The sequence below is a fragment of the Salmo salar genome, chromosome 06 (genome assembly GCF_965601325.2).
Source record: "Salmo salar chromosome 06, fSalSal1, whole genome shotgun sequence".
Taxonomy (NCBI): Eukaryota; Metazoa; Chordata; class Actinopteri; order Salmoniformes; family Salmonidae; genus Salmo; species Salmo salar.
Window position 1 is genome coordinate 45,259,160 of NC_138296.1, and position 16,508 is coordinate 45,275,667.

At 46.6% G+C, this 16,508-nt stretch overlaps 1 protein-coding gene across 1 annotated transcript in view; it reads right to left on the reverse strand.

Moving 5' to 3' along the window:
• The window catches only part of LOC106607263 (rho-related GTP-binding protein RhoN), a 28,249-nt gene extending 12,776 nt beyond the window's left edge, over positions 1-15,473 (reverse strand). The window contains exons 1-2 of the mRNA XM_014204057.3: positions 15,142-15,473; positions 14,492-14,579 (exon numbers count right to left, since the gene is read on the reverse strand). Of these exons, the coding sequence (XP_014059532.1) occupies positions 14,492-14,579; positions 15,142-15,243 (190 nt within the window). The 5' untranslated portion in view covers positions 15,244-15,473. The remainder of the gene's footprint in view (positions 1-14,491; positions 14,580-15,141) is intronic.
• Between the last annotated feature and the right edge of the window lie 1,035 nt (positions 15,474-16,508).

Consider the following 16,508-nt stretch of genomic DNA (forward strand, 5'->3'; position numbering starts at 1 on the left):
GGGAGAGGAGAGATGGAGGGAGTGTGTGAGCGGAGAGGAGAGAGGGAGGGAGTGTGTGAGGGGAGAGGAGAGAGGGAGTGTGTGAGGGGAGAGGAGAGAGGGAGGAAGTGTGTGAGGGGAGAGGAGAGAGGGAGGGAGTGTGTGAGGGGAGAGGAGAGAGGGAGGGAGTGTGTGAGGGGAGAGGAGAGAGGGAGTGTGTGAGGGGAGAGGAGAGAGGGAGGAAGTGTGTGAGGGGAGAGGAGAGAGGGAGGGAGTGTGTGAGGGGAGAGGAGAGAGGGAGGGAGTGTGTGAGGGGAGAGGAGAGAGGGAAGGAGTGTGTGAGGGGAGAGGAGAGAGCAGGAGAGGGCAACAAAAATATTTAATGACTTTCACACTGGGCTGAAGCTAGGGCAAAGAGCAGAGGGATGAGAGAGAGAGAAAGAGAGAGAATATAAAACGGGAGGATAACGATGTAGACTTGATGTAGTAGGATGATAAGTTGAAACCAAGGTGCTTGTTTGACTTTTAAAGTAATTACGGCCTTGATAAAGTGAGCAGGACTAGGCCTTGGGGGATCAATCAGTCAATCCTACAGATCAACATGATTGACTGGCGACGGGCGCGGCAGGCCTAGTCACAGAACCTCAGAGCAACAGAGAAGCCTCCTCAGCACTTTTACAAAGTCAAAAAAGTCCTCAGAGAGAGAAGGGGAGGGAGAAAACAAGGAAGGAGGAAATGTACTTACACAAATAAAAGCCAATCACCTTAACCATCATCCGCAGCAGGAGGAGGAGAGATGCCGGTTTCGGCATTCACAAAATTCCTCAGTGCCTCTTGCCAAAAGCCAGTGTGATAGGTGCGAGAGATACGGTGTGATGGTGCAGAGAACAGGGGGGGGGGTGTGCTGTGCAGATGGGTAATGAAAATGTTGGACGGGACAGAACAAAAAAAGAGGTATTGGACCGTTACGAGAGGCGAGAAGGTGGAGGCTCCCGCCGTTGGCTGTGAGATAGAACAAAAGGTCAAGTGAATTCCAGCCAGGGGCGGGAGGAGGGACAAGACGGATGGGGCAAGAGGGGGGAGGGGTACAGGCAGAATCTGGCCCAGCCCACTCAGGACTGGCACTGCCAAAGCAAACCTGCCCCTCGATACCAAGGACGGGCATAAAACACCCCAAAACAAAACGCCTAGCGTTAGCATTATCCTGATTTAGCACTAGCCACCTCCGACAGGAAGTAAGGATGGCTGTCTTTATGTCCACTGTACTAATTAGAGAGAACAAGAGGCATGGCAGAAGGGAAAGGCCTCTGTCTGAATGGAGGATACAGAGAAGCCAAGAGGCCAGCCTTCTCAAAGCCCATTAACATTCCAAGGGACTTACAATATAGTAGTAGAATACAGGCACGGACTCACTGGAGCGCTAACGCACACTATCCAGGCCTAATGGCCTCTGCTATGACTTCATTTAAGCCTTGAGGGACTGTTAAGTCCCTGGATATAACTGTGAGCAAGGGACTGCTGCCACAAAGAGACGTGTGCCTTGACTTCCTGATCAGACCGTATTGTGATGAGATACAGTCGTTATATTGTTCATGTTTTTAGGAACTTTGATAACAAGTCAGTCTGTGCTGGAAAAATGTATTCTGATACGAGCCTTGATTGTTGTTGCTGTGGATAGGGACGACACTGTCCAATTCTCTTACCAGTTTTTGAGAGAAAACTTCTTCATCAAGTATAAAAGTATCAAAACAGAATTGTATAGAATTTAATTTGCGTGTTGAAGAACTGTATTGTACCATCACCAGGACGATTATGCCTCTTTGAACTGGGACATGTCTGGTTTCTAGTGGAGACATGAATCATGGTTAAGGGGTTTTTGCTGGATGCAGAAGCAGCTGAGAAAGAAGCCATTGTAATGGCTTCCAGCAAAGAGACGGGGAAAGAGCAGCCTTTGCCCAGAAGTCGTCTAATGAGCAGAGGGCAGGGAATCCACAGCAACAAACACCGGCTGATTAGACCACACACACACACACACACACACACACACACACACACACACACACACACACACACACACACACACACACACACACACACACACACACACACACACACACACACACACACACACACACACACACACACACACACACACACACACACACACGCCCCCTTTCTCAAATATAGTGACTGGTGCATACTGTGCTGGGTCCATAGAAACAGCATTATCAAACCAGCCACAGCCCATAGACACAAATGTGCTCACACATACCACTCTCTATTTCTCTCTTTCCCTCTTTCTCGCTAACACCCGCAGCTGTTTCCCCCTTTAATACCACCTTCAAAGTGCAGCAAAACATTTCAAGTTGTGCTGACTGAGTATCATAGCAACCTGCAGCGATGCAAATGGCTTCTTTGTGCTGCCCTGAAAGGAGGTAAGAGGCGGAGGGAGCGAGAGAGCAGAGGAACGACGGAGACGGGGAAAGAGAGCGAGGACGGAGCGTATCCACAAGGAGCCGATGCATTGATGGCAAAGAGGTAACCAAGAGGAGAAGGGGAGGGGGGAAGAAGAGAGGAAAGAGAGGGGGGTTGGGGATCTTGGTCCTATAAGTGGCTGAGAGAACATGAGAGCTTTCACTGCGGATACCCTGAGTCTTTAGGAATGGGGGGGTTGGCCTCTAGCCTTCCACTCAAGCAAACCTCATGCTCGAAAAGCATTATGTCTTGCCAGAACGGACACCTTTAGAGAGGGCTTGTACTGCAGGCTACGAGATGCCAACCCAGGACGTTATATAGTGCATCCAAAAACAATATCCTTTCATCATGTCCTACAAAGCATTCTGCTGGCTTGGTCTGTTTCCCCTCCATTAGTTGTAAGGTTTGAGCACTGTGGGTGTTGCACTGTTCCCAGTCTGACACACACACACACACACACACACACACACACACACACACACACACACACACACACACACACACACACACACACACACACACACACACACACACACACACACACACACACACACACACACACACCGATAAAGAATCTGGTGGTCTGAAATACAGTGTGCTATGTCAGGTTGTCAAAGGCTCTAAAGTGCAGGTGGGACAGTGAACAGTGGGTTAAATGGCCATTAACCTCCCCAGTCCGTGGTCCCCTCGCCAAGGATATTGATCAAAGCTATACTGGCTCCCTCTCGCTCTCCCTCTTTCTCTCTCTGGGGGAAATAGAGACTTCGAAGGGCGATGGCTAAGCCCCAGTGCAAGGATCTGACTCAAAGCCCCACTGTAGTGGAGTTAATGCCTGTGTCTCTCCCACTCGCAGGTTCAAAAGCAGGGCCGTCCGCTGACAGAGCAGCTTGGGGACAGAGGGGGACGTGGCCGCCAGCCGAGGGCTGGATTACTGTCTGTCTTCTCTGGGCCTCGGGGGATATGGTGATGGAGCCTCCCCTTTCTCACCTCCCTCTCTGCATTTCATCTCCCGCTGTTTGATCTCTCTCTCTCTCTCTCTCTCTCTCTCTCTCTCTCTCTCTCTCTCTCTCTCTCTCTCAATATTTTTGTTTAGACTAAGTCATGCTGTGTTGCTTTCTAATCACTCTCTCCCACTGTCTTTGTCTCACTATGGCTCTCTGTATATGACATGATTCTCCCTGGCGGAAACCTTCAATCTTCTTCCTTCTATTGCTGTTTTTCTCTCTCTTCTCCCATCTCTCTCTCTCTCTGTCTTTCCTCCCCAGTTAGTGTCCAACCGAGGAACCAATGTTTTCCAATGAACTACTGTGTATTCCTTGTTTATCATGTAACCCATTCTTTGAGTTCTGTTTGCAATACAGTACTTAAGACTGTATTCTGTCCAGGCCCTTTGTTTAGACAGAATATGTATCCGTGATTGATCGTCTATGCACAATACAAGCACACGCTTTGTCTGGGTTTGATCAAGCATAGCCTCCCTCACACCAGAAATGACGAGGAACGGTGAGTCACTACGAAGCGGTACGAGCTGGTTAGACGAGTCACACCAAATAACACCATTCAAACAGACAAGGGGCATTTAAAGACAGCCAGGAGAATAAAATATTTTTTGTTTCACCACCTCCACCACTTAGACCTCTTCATGCCAACCACGCTGATTCTAACATCCCCTTTCCGACACCCAGCTTCACGTCACGTCTTGAGATAACTTCTCTGTTGTTGCTCTGGGCATGTGAAAGCAGAGTAGGGTCCACAGGGAAAGGAGGAGAGGGAAAGAGGGTATTTTATAATTGAGAAGACCTGGGAATATCCGATTTCACTCCCTGAAGAGATTACGTGTTGATCCGATTAGACAAAGGGCCCGGGGAGACAGGTAGTAAGGCAGGCCGCCCCCCTCCCTGGTCCTTCACAGCACCTCAGAACAGTCCACAGCTGAGACACGGCTAAGGAACGGAGGGATGGAGGAGGGAGGTATACTGCAGACTGCAGGCATGGTGGTGGCCAGTATTCGGTTTCTTCACTGACAGCCCGCATTTCATTCCGTGATTACCATCTCTCCTCTCTCCCTCTCACACACAATCAAAAATACCCCTCCTTAGATTCCCTTTCACCTGTAAAACACCATGCATCACATCCTTTTATAGTCATCTCTTTTCTATCTCTTTCTGTCCTTGGCTGAGGGAAATTCATTAGAGTGTTGGAATACTACTAAGAGTGGGATTATTACTGTCCAAGGCTGTCTGTTGGATATTAAATAGGAATGTTCAGACATCTATCACGGTCACATAAAAGGCAGCTTGTGAGAGGAAATGGACATCCTCTCCACTTCTATCCTCCCCCCCCCCCCACATCCATCCAAGCGCATCCCTATCATAGCCCTATCCATCTTTGGCCCACTCTGCAGGGTCCCTAGGGAGGGCTCGAGTGGAGATGATGGGCACAATTTCCCTCTCTCCTTTGAGTGCACTTCCACTCCCCCTAAAGACAGCAGAGAAAGAGAGTGATAGAGAGGGAGAGCGAGAGAGAGAGAGAGAGAGAGAGCAAGAGAGCGAGAGAGAGCAAGAGAGAGAGAGAGAGAGAGAGAGAGAGCATCTGATCCTGTTTTTAAATAAAGTAATCCATAAATGATGGGAGCTGTGGAAGGGAAGTGGGAGAGGATGCGGGTTAGGGGGCCACAGGGGTAAGAGACAGGCCATATCCCCTTACGCTGAGACAGGATGTCATCCAGTGGAGGTGGTGGTAGCCATGCGGCGGTGAGGGCGAGGGCCGGTCACCGTGCTGTTCAAAGTGGCGTCATCAAAGCTGTCGCTACAGCGAGTTATGCTGCCGCGCTACGCTTGCCGCCCGGAGGGACAGGCCCGGAAACTCCATGTCCGGAAACTCCATGTCCCAGAGTTCCCCATGCGAGCTGCATCCTGCCAGCCTGGGAGATCAACACTCCTTCACTGCTGGCAGAGGATAACGAACAAGTGCTTCAGGAAAGTCTGAGAAAATCGTATGACACTCAGAAACTCCAAAGTAAGCAACTGACTAATACTAGTTTCAGCTCATACTGTTACTGCTTGCCCTTTAGTTGACTCTATTTGGGATCAACAACGCTCCACTGTAGCACTGGAGTCACAGGATCATGCAGAGGATCACATTACTACGGGTCACTGAAGACCAATGATTTATACTGGCATGCTCCGAATGAACTTCCTATGTATAGGCCTGTGTCTTTGGCTGTTTATTCTTTGCTGGCAAATGTCTAAATAATGTGTGTGAGTACTTGTGAGTATCTGGGAAAGAGATGGAGTGTGTGTGTGAAGTACAGTTTGTAAACAGTCTGTGTATGTGTGTGTAAGTGAACGTCTCCCACGGGACTGGAAATCCTTCCCTCAGGGCTAAAAACAAGCCTGTCCCATAACACATCACAAAGCCCAGAGGGCTGGGCCCAGAGTGGTCCCTGATCCAGAAGTATACCTCTCCTCCTTCTGTCCCTTCTCCCACTATTCACTGGCACGAAACACGATCCCCTCTTAGCTCTGAGAGCATTCTCTCCATCCTGCCCTCTCCGATTCACCCCCCCCCCCATCTTTTTACATTTCACTTTGACATTTTGCTTCTGGATCGTCCCCAGCAGTTGACAGGGTCGACAGATAGCCTAGCGGTCCCCAGCAGTTGATAGGGTCGACAGATAGCCTAGCGGTCCCCAGCAGTTGACAGGGTCGACAGATAGCCTTGCGGTCCTCAGCAGTTGATAGGGTCGACAGATAGCCTAGCGGTCCCCAGCAGTTGATAGGGTCGACAGATAGCCTAGCGGTCCCCAGCAGTTGATAGGGTCGACAGATAGCCTAGCGGTCCCCAGCAGTTGATAGGGTCGACAGATAGCCTAGCGGTTAAGAGGGTTGGGCTTGTAACCAGAAGGTCACTGGTTCCAATCCCCGAGCAGACTAGGTGGGAAATACATCTGTCGATATGACCTTGAGCAAGGCAGTTAACCCTAATTGCTCAAGTATGTTGCTCTGGATAAGAGCATCTGCTAAATGACTACAATGTAAATAGGCTAGCATGTGTACAGACCACTGGTACTGAAGATATCTAGCAGTATGTACTGATCATTAGCATGTAATTTCCATAAGGTCGATAGGTTCAGTACACATCACTGCATTCTGTATCAGAAAGTAGGCTGGCCCTCTTTGAAATGCCGATGCATTGCACTCTTTTTCATTTATGAATCCCTCCTGCATAAACTTCTGCTGTACCTTACTTCATTGTTAACTTATAGACGTAAGAGATACCAGGCCTGGTCTGTCACGTCCTGACCATAGAGAGCTCGTATTTTTCTATGGTAGAGTAGGTCAGGGCATGACTGGGGGGGTTTTGTCTAGTTTATTTATTTCTATGTTTGGTTCTAGTTTCTTTTTTCTATGTTGGGGTTTTTGTCTAGTTTAAATTTTCTGTTGTGTTCTAGGTTCTTTTTTCTAAGTTGGGGTTTTCGTATGATTCCCAATTAGAGGCAGCTGGTCATCGTTGTCTCTAATTGGGGATCATATATAAGTTGTTGTTTTTCCCACTAGTGTTTGTGGGAGATTATTTTGAGTTTATGCAGGTAGCGCCGCTTTGTCATGGTTTGTTGTTTTTGTTTATAGTTTATTGTCCGTCTTGCATAGATTCACATAGAAATAAAGATGTGGAACGATACGCACGCTGCGCCGTGGTCTCTTTCATACGACATCCGTGACACGGTCTCAGGGATGGCTATCTCTGGAGGTCCCTTTGATCTCCACTGAGTTAAGTAAATCTGCTTTTAGTTTTTTTGCACCTTACTTGTGGAATAATCTTCAAGGGTCTCTAAAATTGGATGAATTGGAGGCTCTAGGACAATTCAAAAGGCTGAGGTATTTCTTACTGAAAAATGGGTTTGTTTTCTATGATTGTGTTTTGCTTTTAGTGTATTAATGTGTACAGTATAATGATGTGCATTATTGATGTGTACAGGATATTGATGTGTATTGATTTATCAATGCAAGGCTGTAAAAAATACCTTGGTCTCAGCATGAGTCCCTGTCAAAATAAAGGTTCAATCAAAAAATACAACAATAAGTAGTATTCACCTAAGTGTATATAAGAGCCATATGTGCACCAATCATCACTATGTGAATATGTTAAGCAGATTCTATGTTAAGCCCCAGTGTCTAGCACCTCCCCATGAGTCTACAGTCATATTTAAGAGAGGCAGTACAGACGGAGACTTATCATAGGGCCTTTGTCTGTCTGTGACCAAGGTCATACGGAGATCACAGAGATCATCAGAGAGCAGAGGGATCAGAGGGGAGGATGTCATTACAGATCTGTCTGGCTGGAATCCCCCAAAAGCCGCCATGTGACTAGATTGGTCCCGTGTGGCTCGCTTGGTAGAGCATGGCACTTGCAATGCCAGGGTTGTGGGTTTGATTCCCATGGGGGACCCGTATGAAAAATGTATGCACTCACTACTGTAAGTCGCTCTGGATAAGAGCTTCTGCTAAATGACTAAAATGTAGATTAGGAGCTGGGAGGCAGTGAGAGGGCAGAGGAACTTGGGCAGGTGGGCAGTGGGCTCACCATGGGGCTGTGTAGTATACCACCTGAAAGGACACAGCACATAATAATCCCAGCTAGGATCATGACCTTGGGTGTACCGTATGCACGTTTCCTTTGTGTTAGGTTATTCAAAAAAAGTGTGTGTTTGCATGCGTGCCTGCATAGTCACATCTGTGTGTATGTCTGAGCGAGTGTGTTAGACTTAAATTGGATATTCTGTGTGTTTTAATTATAGGCTGTGTGTTCCTGTCAGTGAGGCTGACTGGCCCTCTCACAACTCCTACCCTCCCTTTGCTCCTCTCCTCCTTTCCTCTCCTACACACTGTCGCTGACTCCAGGTCAGAACAGAGTTATGCAAACTAATGAGCTATCGCAGAGAGGGAGAACATGGAAAGGAGAAAGAGGATGAGAGAGAGACAGACAGAAAGAGAAACTATTGCCTTTCTCTTCATTCCTTCACGTTTTCTTCCTCTTTTCCCTCGTTCAATTGTCCAGGGTCCTGTTGTCTCTCTGGCTGAAGCATACGGGCACCAGGGTCCTGTTGTCTCTCTGGCTGAAGCATACGGGCACCAGGGTCCTGTTGTCTCTCTGGCTGAAGCATACGGGCACCAGGGTCCTGTTGTCTCTCTGGCTGAAGCATACGGGCACCCAGGTCTCCTCCAACACCCTGACGGTAGCGTAACAGTTAGTGTTAGTGACTCAAACCAAGAGACCCCAAGGCTCCAGGGGGAGAGTCAGAGACGTGTACCCAGACAGGGGCCACTCTGACTTGGTAGACATAAAGCCCTGCAGCCTGGACCTCTGGGTGGCTACACTGTCACAGACATTTAGTGGAGCGGTGAGCGGTGAGGTGGCTACGGTATCTATGAATAAGATATCTACTGTACATGTCCACATGCTAGGGTGCAAGATTCCAGTTACATTCCCAAAATGCACAGGTGTTCCCGAAATCCCAGTTGGATTATTCCTGGAATCAGTACGGAATTAGCAGGAAATCTATCAATCCTCCAACCAGGATATCTGAAAAATCGGTATTTTGGTTTCCGGAATTTTTGCAGCGGTACCACATACATCTTTTACTTGTGATCTATGTGTAAAAGAGACGCAGCAACTGTGGAGGCTCTTCTCCAGTGGGTATGAGGTGCTCCAGAACGGGAGGCCAGGGACGGGGAGCCGTAAGGGAGGCCAGGGAGCCAGATCACCAACCCCTGTCCAGAAATAGCTCCACATACAGTCCAACGCTGTCTGTCCGTCTGTCCTGTCTGTCTGTAGGCGCAGACCTGGCAGTAGCACGCGTTTATGTCCGGCTCCTGCTCAAACGCCCCGTCCATCTTCATTTGGTAGTTTGCGTTATACAACACTATTAGTGATTGGTCTTTGGTGTTTTGTGGTTGAATTGGATGTGTATAACAATATAGGCAGTGTTCTTCAGACAGAGGAACTAAGCGCAGGTGGATAGGGTGAATCTTTTACAAGATCTCCTAACTACTTCCGTTTTAAGTGCTCTGATGACATGTTCGGGTTAAATAGTCCTGACGTACCATTTCACGTCCTAAATACAGTCTGGGTATTGGGCAACACCTTCCCTATTATATTAGGAATTCAGCTATTCTCCATAATGGTGCTTAACTGAAACAGTCGTTCTAAAACCGACATCGTGCCGTTTTTGACATTCCAATGGCAGAGGAAATGATCATAGAGCCTTTTCAAACAGATAAATTGGGCGAGAGGGGGGGATGGGTAGGTCATCTGGAATGTGATTCCATGTGCGATCCTAACACCTTTCTCATAAAATAATTCCTCTGGGGGGGTGTCAACAAGGGTCATTTTTGAAGGCACAACAACCCTTCATACCACTCATTTCCATACACAGACACACACACACAGGTGCACAGTACACTCACCGTCTGTGCATAACCGTCGGGTGTGCCTGCTATGTGCTAATCATCATAAAAACTGGTTTGCGTTTTGGCAGTTCTAACCCCAGGCAGGTCAGGCTAGCGCAGCTGTGAGGGTAAGTCAACAGCAGCTAAGGGGAAACATTTTTAGTACGATTCAAGGGTTGTGATCGATTTTTAAACGTCATGCAAAACGAAACAAAAGCTTTGTACAATAAGTGTGTACGCACAAGTCCTAAAAGACAAGTGCAGGTAGGAGAAGATGAAAACGTGTGAGGATGGCATCACAGCGCGACGAGGAAGGGCAAACTAAAGGCTGACTGATGCAGCACCTCATTGAGGTCGTCTTCCCCAGTCATCTCTGTCTAGAACTGTAAATCAACATGGCAATCCGGGCGAGCTGCTCATTTCATGTTTGTGCTTTCTGAAGGACCTACAGCCAGCCACAATAGAGTACATGGGGGGCTGCTGTTGGTTTTATTTCATCTCTGTTTTGGTTTGTAGCTCGTGCAGATGCTATTAAAGAAGAATCAAGTGGAAAAGGCTAGGGACAGGAAGGCCCTGCGAACTAAGCTTGTTTATACAGGGCTGTTGATGCCCTAATGGTTCTCTGCGCTGAGAATGTGGCTTTTCGCTAAAAACGGTCACCAGAAATGGTGTGTGTGTGTGTGTGTGTGTGTGTGTAGTGGTTGTGTGGGTGTTTGAAGCTATTTGGCATTATCTCTCACATCCAAAATATATCACACCACTAATTACGGAAACACCTGATGTGAGTAGAAGTGTTATAAAATAATCATTATAATACATGTGGAGGGTCAAGTAGGCAAGCGGATAATTTTTTTTGAGAGGTATTTGACATTGCCTAATGCCTTTAACGAAATTAGGAATCATTCAAAATATGTGTGAAGCTACAGAATGACTGAGAACGTTCTCTGACCCGCAACAGACAAGTCTTTCAACTGTTAAGATGGGAATCGGACGTAGTCAATCAGAGAGCATAAACAGAGACGTGACTGCGGTGTGGGACTGTGGGAGAAGCCTGACTGACTGTCATGAGTTACTTAAGATATTCCCTGGGACAGTCCTTGCTGTGCTGTGAGTGGGAGAATGTTCCAGGCCTGACTTGGATGAGATAGTTCCCATGGTGCAGCACCACCACACTGGGACGAGACATAGTACAGGACAGTTTGGCTGACAAGCATTAGAACCCGTGACAGTGAGCATCCAGTACTGGTCACTGATTGGTGCACAGACCTATTGTGACCCAGTGTCAGTTAGCTTGGCCAATCACAGCTTGGAATGGGGTTAGGAATGGTGACATTTGAACTCAAGGAGCAACGGCTTGTCAGTCATCGCTGGCTTTTTATATATCAGTCCTCGCTAATGCTATTTAGATATACAAATACACAGATGCCAAACACAGATAAACAGACATGCATACACATTCTATGCCCTCTCCCACAATATACACACGCACACACACACAAACACAGACAAACATTCTCATTTGCATTCCACTCAATCAGTTTCTAATTGACTTAATCCACCAGATGGTCCGTAGCGTAATGCAGGGGGAATACAAAGCAGCTGCGAGTTTTCCTCTGGTTCTGGACAGCCATAGCGGCCCTGTTTCTGTTGATGCCTCTTTAAAACAAACATCCTATTCACATCCTATTCACCGGTTCACACACACACACACAGTACCTAGACACAGTCATGGCCCTAATTACATCAACACCTCACCTCTGTTTTCTTCCATCCTGTGAACACTAGAAACCCTGCCGGTCTGGAGAACAACAGATCACCGAGGCTAAACTAATCAATGGTCTACTGCCACACTAAAACAATAGGCACCGTGACCTTGTTAATGGCAATACACGTCCTACCAAACCCCCTGAGACCCATCAGACCACAGAGGCTGTAAAAGTGTAAATGAGGAGGCTAGACTCCAGCTCCTGAAACAGAACACACCTCAAGGACTCATCAATAATGATTGAATCAGTGATATTCAGAGACCACGGGGGAGTCTCTTCTGTTCAACTGATATGTTATTACTAATGCACTCTCCATCTTATTACCCGCCACTAACTAGGTGGATGGCAGATCGAGTGAAACCAACTGAGCCGATCCTGTTATACAGAGCTGGGTGGTTATAGACAGTGGTGTAAAATACATAAGTAAAAATACTTGAAAGCACTGTTTTTTTTTTTGAGTATCTGTACTTTGCTTTACTATTTATGTTTTTTGACAACTTTTACTTCACTACAGTCCTAAAGAAAATATTGTACTTTTTACTCCATACATTTTCCCTGACACCCAAAAGTACTCGTTACATTTTGAATGCTTAGCAGGACAGGAAAATGGTCCGATTCACACATTTATTAAAAGAACAACCCTGGACATCCATACTGCCTCTGATCTGACGGACTCACTAAACACACATGATTCATTTGTAAATGATGTCTGAGTGTGCCCCTGGCTATCCGTCAATTTTAAAAAACAAGAACGTCATGCTGTCCGGTTTGCTTAATGTTAAGAATTGTTTTATTATTTATACTTTTACTATTGAACTTCAGTATATTTTAGCAATTACATTTACTTTTGATACTTAAGTATATTTAAAAAGAAATACTTGTAGACTTTTACACAAGTAGTATTTTACTGGGTGACTCACTTTTACTTGAGTCATTTTCTATTAAGGTATCTTACTTTTACTGAAGTATGGGTACAATTGGTTCCTTTTTCTACCACTTGTTATAGATTACAGGAGGCTTTATACAGACCCTGGTCCTGTGCTACAAATGGGTAAGTGGTATAGCGGCCATATTGACTGTAGTTTATGAAGGCCAGCAGGGGGTCTACTACATATGTAAATGCTTCTTCACAGTAATTACATAGTGGGTCTAGATAGTACCCATGCAGCCAGACAAATGGAGTGGAAAAGACACATGGTCCCTGGCAATACCCTGCTGCTGCCAGCGCACGGGAGAGGGGGGACGAAGAGGGAGAGGGAAGAAGAGGGGGTTACGAGAAAGGTGGAATTAAAAGTATGGAAAAATGAAGGGCAGGAAGTCCGAGGCAGAAACCTGACCTTTCTCTCTTTATTTAAATGTTTGAGTGTTTTTACCATGGGAGAACATCCATTAACTCATTTACATCTGGAGTGAAAACATGAGCATCTGTGTTTGGTACGAACCAAAGAGTAAATAGGCAGGCATGTGAGCACACACTATTGAGTGTAACTTGCTTGAGGCTGGTAGGCTGGGTGGGTGATATCATGTTGGTAGTAAAGGCAGGGGGGTTATGGTCTCTTTAAATGAGATAAAAGGCTAATCATCCATCGTCAGTGATCATCAAAGGGGTTAGATATGGACAGACAAAAGCACAACCCTGCTACCATTACAGAAGACACCCCCCTCCCCCTCCAAAGCTATTGAGGAGATAAGGAGGACTTCTGACCCACTCAGTCCTGCCTCTCAGCCACAGAGACCTCTTCAGCCCTCACTGACAGACTCAAGTAGATTTACTGTCAGGGTCAACACCAGGTCCCTCCCACACACAGAAAATCCCCTCAAAAGAAAACACTCTCAGCTATACGACCGTGTAAAACGGCAATACCTCCATCATCATCATCCGTGGTGAGGATGTTTTTAGGTTTAGGAATGTTTAAGGCATTAGACAGGGATTCCCGTGGGGGTTCAATTACATACCCAGGCTTCTCAGTCACTCAGTCAGGCAGTCTGAGATGTTTCAGATACTGTTCTGACCAGTCAGTGGATCTCTGAGCTGCACTTACAGCTTCAGTTTGACGGCCCTGGGCTGTGAGCTGAAACTAGAGAATGGCATTCCACACAGACGGGCCACAATCACCCCCTCTCAAGTCTGGAGATGTGGTCTCAAGGGGGAAACCCCAAATTGCTTTCCCACCATGGAGGGCATCCATATTCTAAACCCCTCAGACAGAAGGTCCATAGCTTGAACCAAATCCATTATAGACAAAGAGGCATAATAAGTCAGTTAACGTCCAGAGAAACACTATCTGCAGCCATTTGGCACTGATAGGAGTGGATTGAGAGCTAGCACAATTGTAACCACTGTCAAACACAACAGAAACAGTGTGGATGGGTTGAGATCATTTCCTGCGGACCAGTCAGTCGGCCATTCTGCTTCAGCCTCCCCCCTCCCCCCCCCCCCCTAGCAGTCTTCTGGCCCTGGACAGAGCATGGGAACAGCCCAGCCACACAGAGCGATGCGCAGAGAGAGGAATGCAAACAGAGTGCAGCGCTGAGAGAAAGGACTGGCACCGGAGATTTTCAGCAAAGACAACAATCCTAAAAAGCAGATGCCTCAAGCAAAAGTATGCCTGTCAGTCAGTGTAAGTTGGCACAGTCAAAGCAATTCGTCAGAGAGATGGCTGCTTCAACCCCTCCGCCCCCCCCAACATTTTTTTTTATTGAAGCAGCCCTCCCACGTCGGCAGAAGAGGACTGTAGTCACTGCCAAGATGAGCAGGCAGAGGGATGGATCTGTCATCAGCCTTTAGGAGATAGATGCAGAGAGCAGAAATAGTCTTACCTGACGTGTCCCACATGTTCAACTCAATCCTCTGTTTGTCGATTTCAAAACTGGCCGTGTAGTTTTCAAAAACGGTGGGGACATAGTTCTGAAAAAGGGGTGCATCTTGATTAGTAAAGCACTAATAGCATAGACGTAACGTAGGTTAGACGTTCAACTACGTACATGTAATGTATCATACAAATATATAGACTATATTAAAACAATGTAGGCCGAGTTGCCAATGACACCAAGATACAATATTAATCAAAAGAGGAAATTGAATACACTCCGAAATACATTATATGAGTCTATATTGTTTAATCACTAATAATAATAGCCATTTTGTATTTAAAGGTGCTCATTATTTCCCTGTCTTTCAGTTTCCGTCTCTCTTTCTCTCTCTCTAGAGAAATGTCTAACGCAGGTGCGTGCACACCTCTGGCTCATAATTTAAATCAAGACATTTGGGGTTAAATGATTAGAATAAAAAAAGCTCTTGTTCTATTTGGTTTGGTGTCTGTCTTGACATTCATTTTTGCTTCATTCACAAACTGCGATGACCTACAGTACACCTACCACTCTTAAATGATCCAGGTACCTGTCTTCAAGTGTTGACAGTCGTGTTCATAACGCAAGACTTCATAGCCTATATATACCAGGACACTTACCTCCGGATAGCAGTCCTTCGCAAAAACATGTAGGAGCGCCGTTTTACCACATTGCGTATCTCCGACCACCACGATCTTACAGCGGCTGCCTTGACTTTCCATCTTTGTCTGTCAGTGTGTCTGTTCTGGACGCGGATCGGTTTCATTCACCATCCGATGTGGATATAAGGAACTCAAGGAAAAACCAGCAGGTACATGCCCCGGTTGTGGCGCGCCCTACTATGTGTCCTCCCACGGTTGTCCTCCCCTGTCCACCCCGTGCAGCCCTCGGTTCCCACCGTTACACTAGCTATCCTCTCTATGCTTGTTTACACCCGCCTTGCTCGCCTCGGCACTCAGCAGCAGCACGCGGGTCCCCTCCCTTCAAACTCGACTTTTTAATTGGCCACGCCTTGCCCGTAAACGCGCCCGACGAGGGCCAGTTGGTCCTCGTACCTCTGTGATCATTTACTTGTTTGATAGCTTGTCTCTTTACTTGTCCTTCAGTGACACAAGTCTTCATTATTTGTTGTCGAAAGATGATTCATATTATGATTGGGCTACATCCCCTGGCCTTTTATTTATAGCTTTGAGGATTGTGTTCCGGTACACATTTCAACGAATGTATTGACTGTTTATTACATAGTTATAAACTATATGAATAATTAGCCTAACAGTTTATAAACGGCTTATAAACTCTTTATAAATTATGTATAGGTCTAAAGTATATCTTAATGTTAACTGGGAGTGTCTTATACATTCTCAAAACAAATAAAAAGGAAAGTATTTTTGTATTATGCATTTCCATACAACACTCCTTCCGTGGCCTCCAACTGCTTTTAAATGCTAGTCAAATTAAATACATGCTCTTCAACCGATTGCTGCCCGCCCAAGTAGCATCACTACTCTGGACGGTTCTGACTTAGAATATGTGGACAACTACAAATACCTAGGTGTCTGGTTAGACTATAAACTCTCCTTCCAGACTCACATTAAGCATCTCCAATCCAAAATTAAATCTAGAATCGGCTTCCTATTTTCCAACAAAGCCTCCTTCACTCATGCTGCCAAACATACCCTCGAAAAACGGACTATCCAACCGATCCTTGACTTCGGCGATGTCATTTACAAAATAGCTTCCAACACTCTACTCAGCAAATTGGATGCAGTATATCACAGTGCCATCCGTTTTGTCACCAAAGCCCCATATACCACCCACCACTGCGACCTGTATGCTCTCGTTGGCTGGCCCTCGCTACATATTTGTCGCCAAACCAACTGGCTCCAGGTCATCTACAAGTCTCTGCTAGGTAAAGCCCCGCCTTATCTCAGCTCACTGGTCACCATAGCAACACCCACCCGTAGCACACGCTCCAGCAGGTATATTT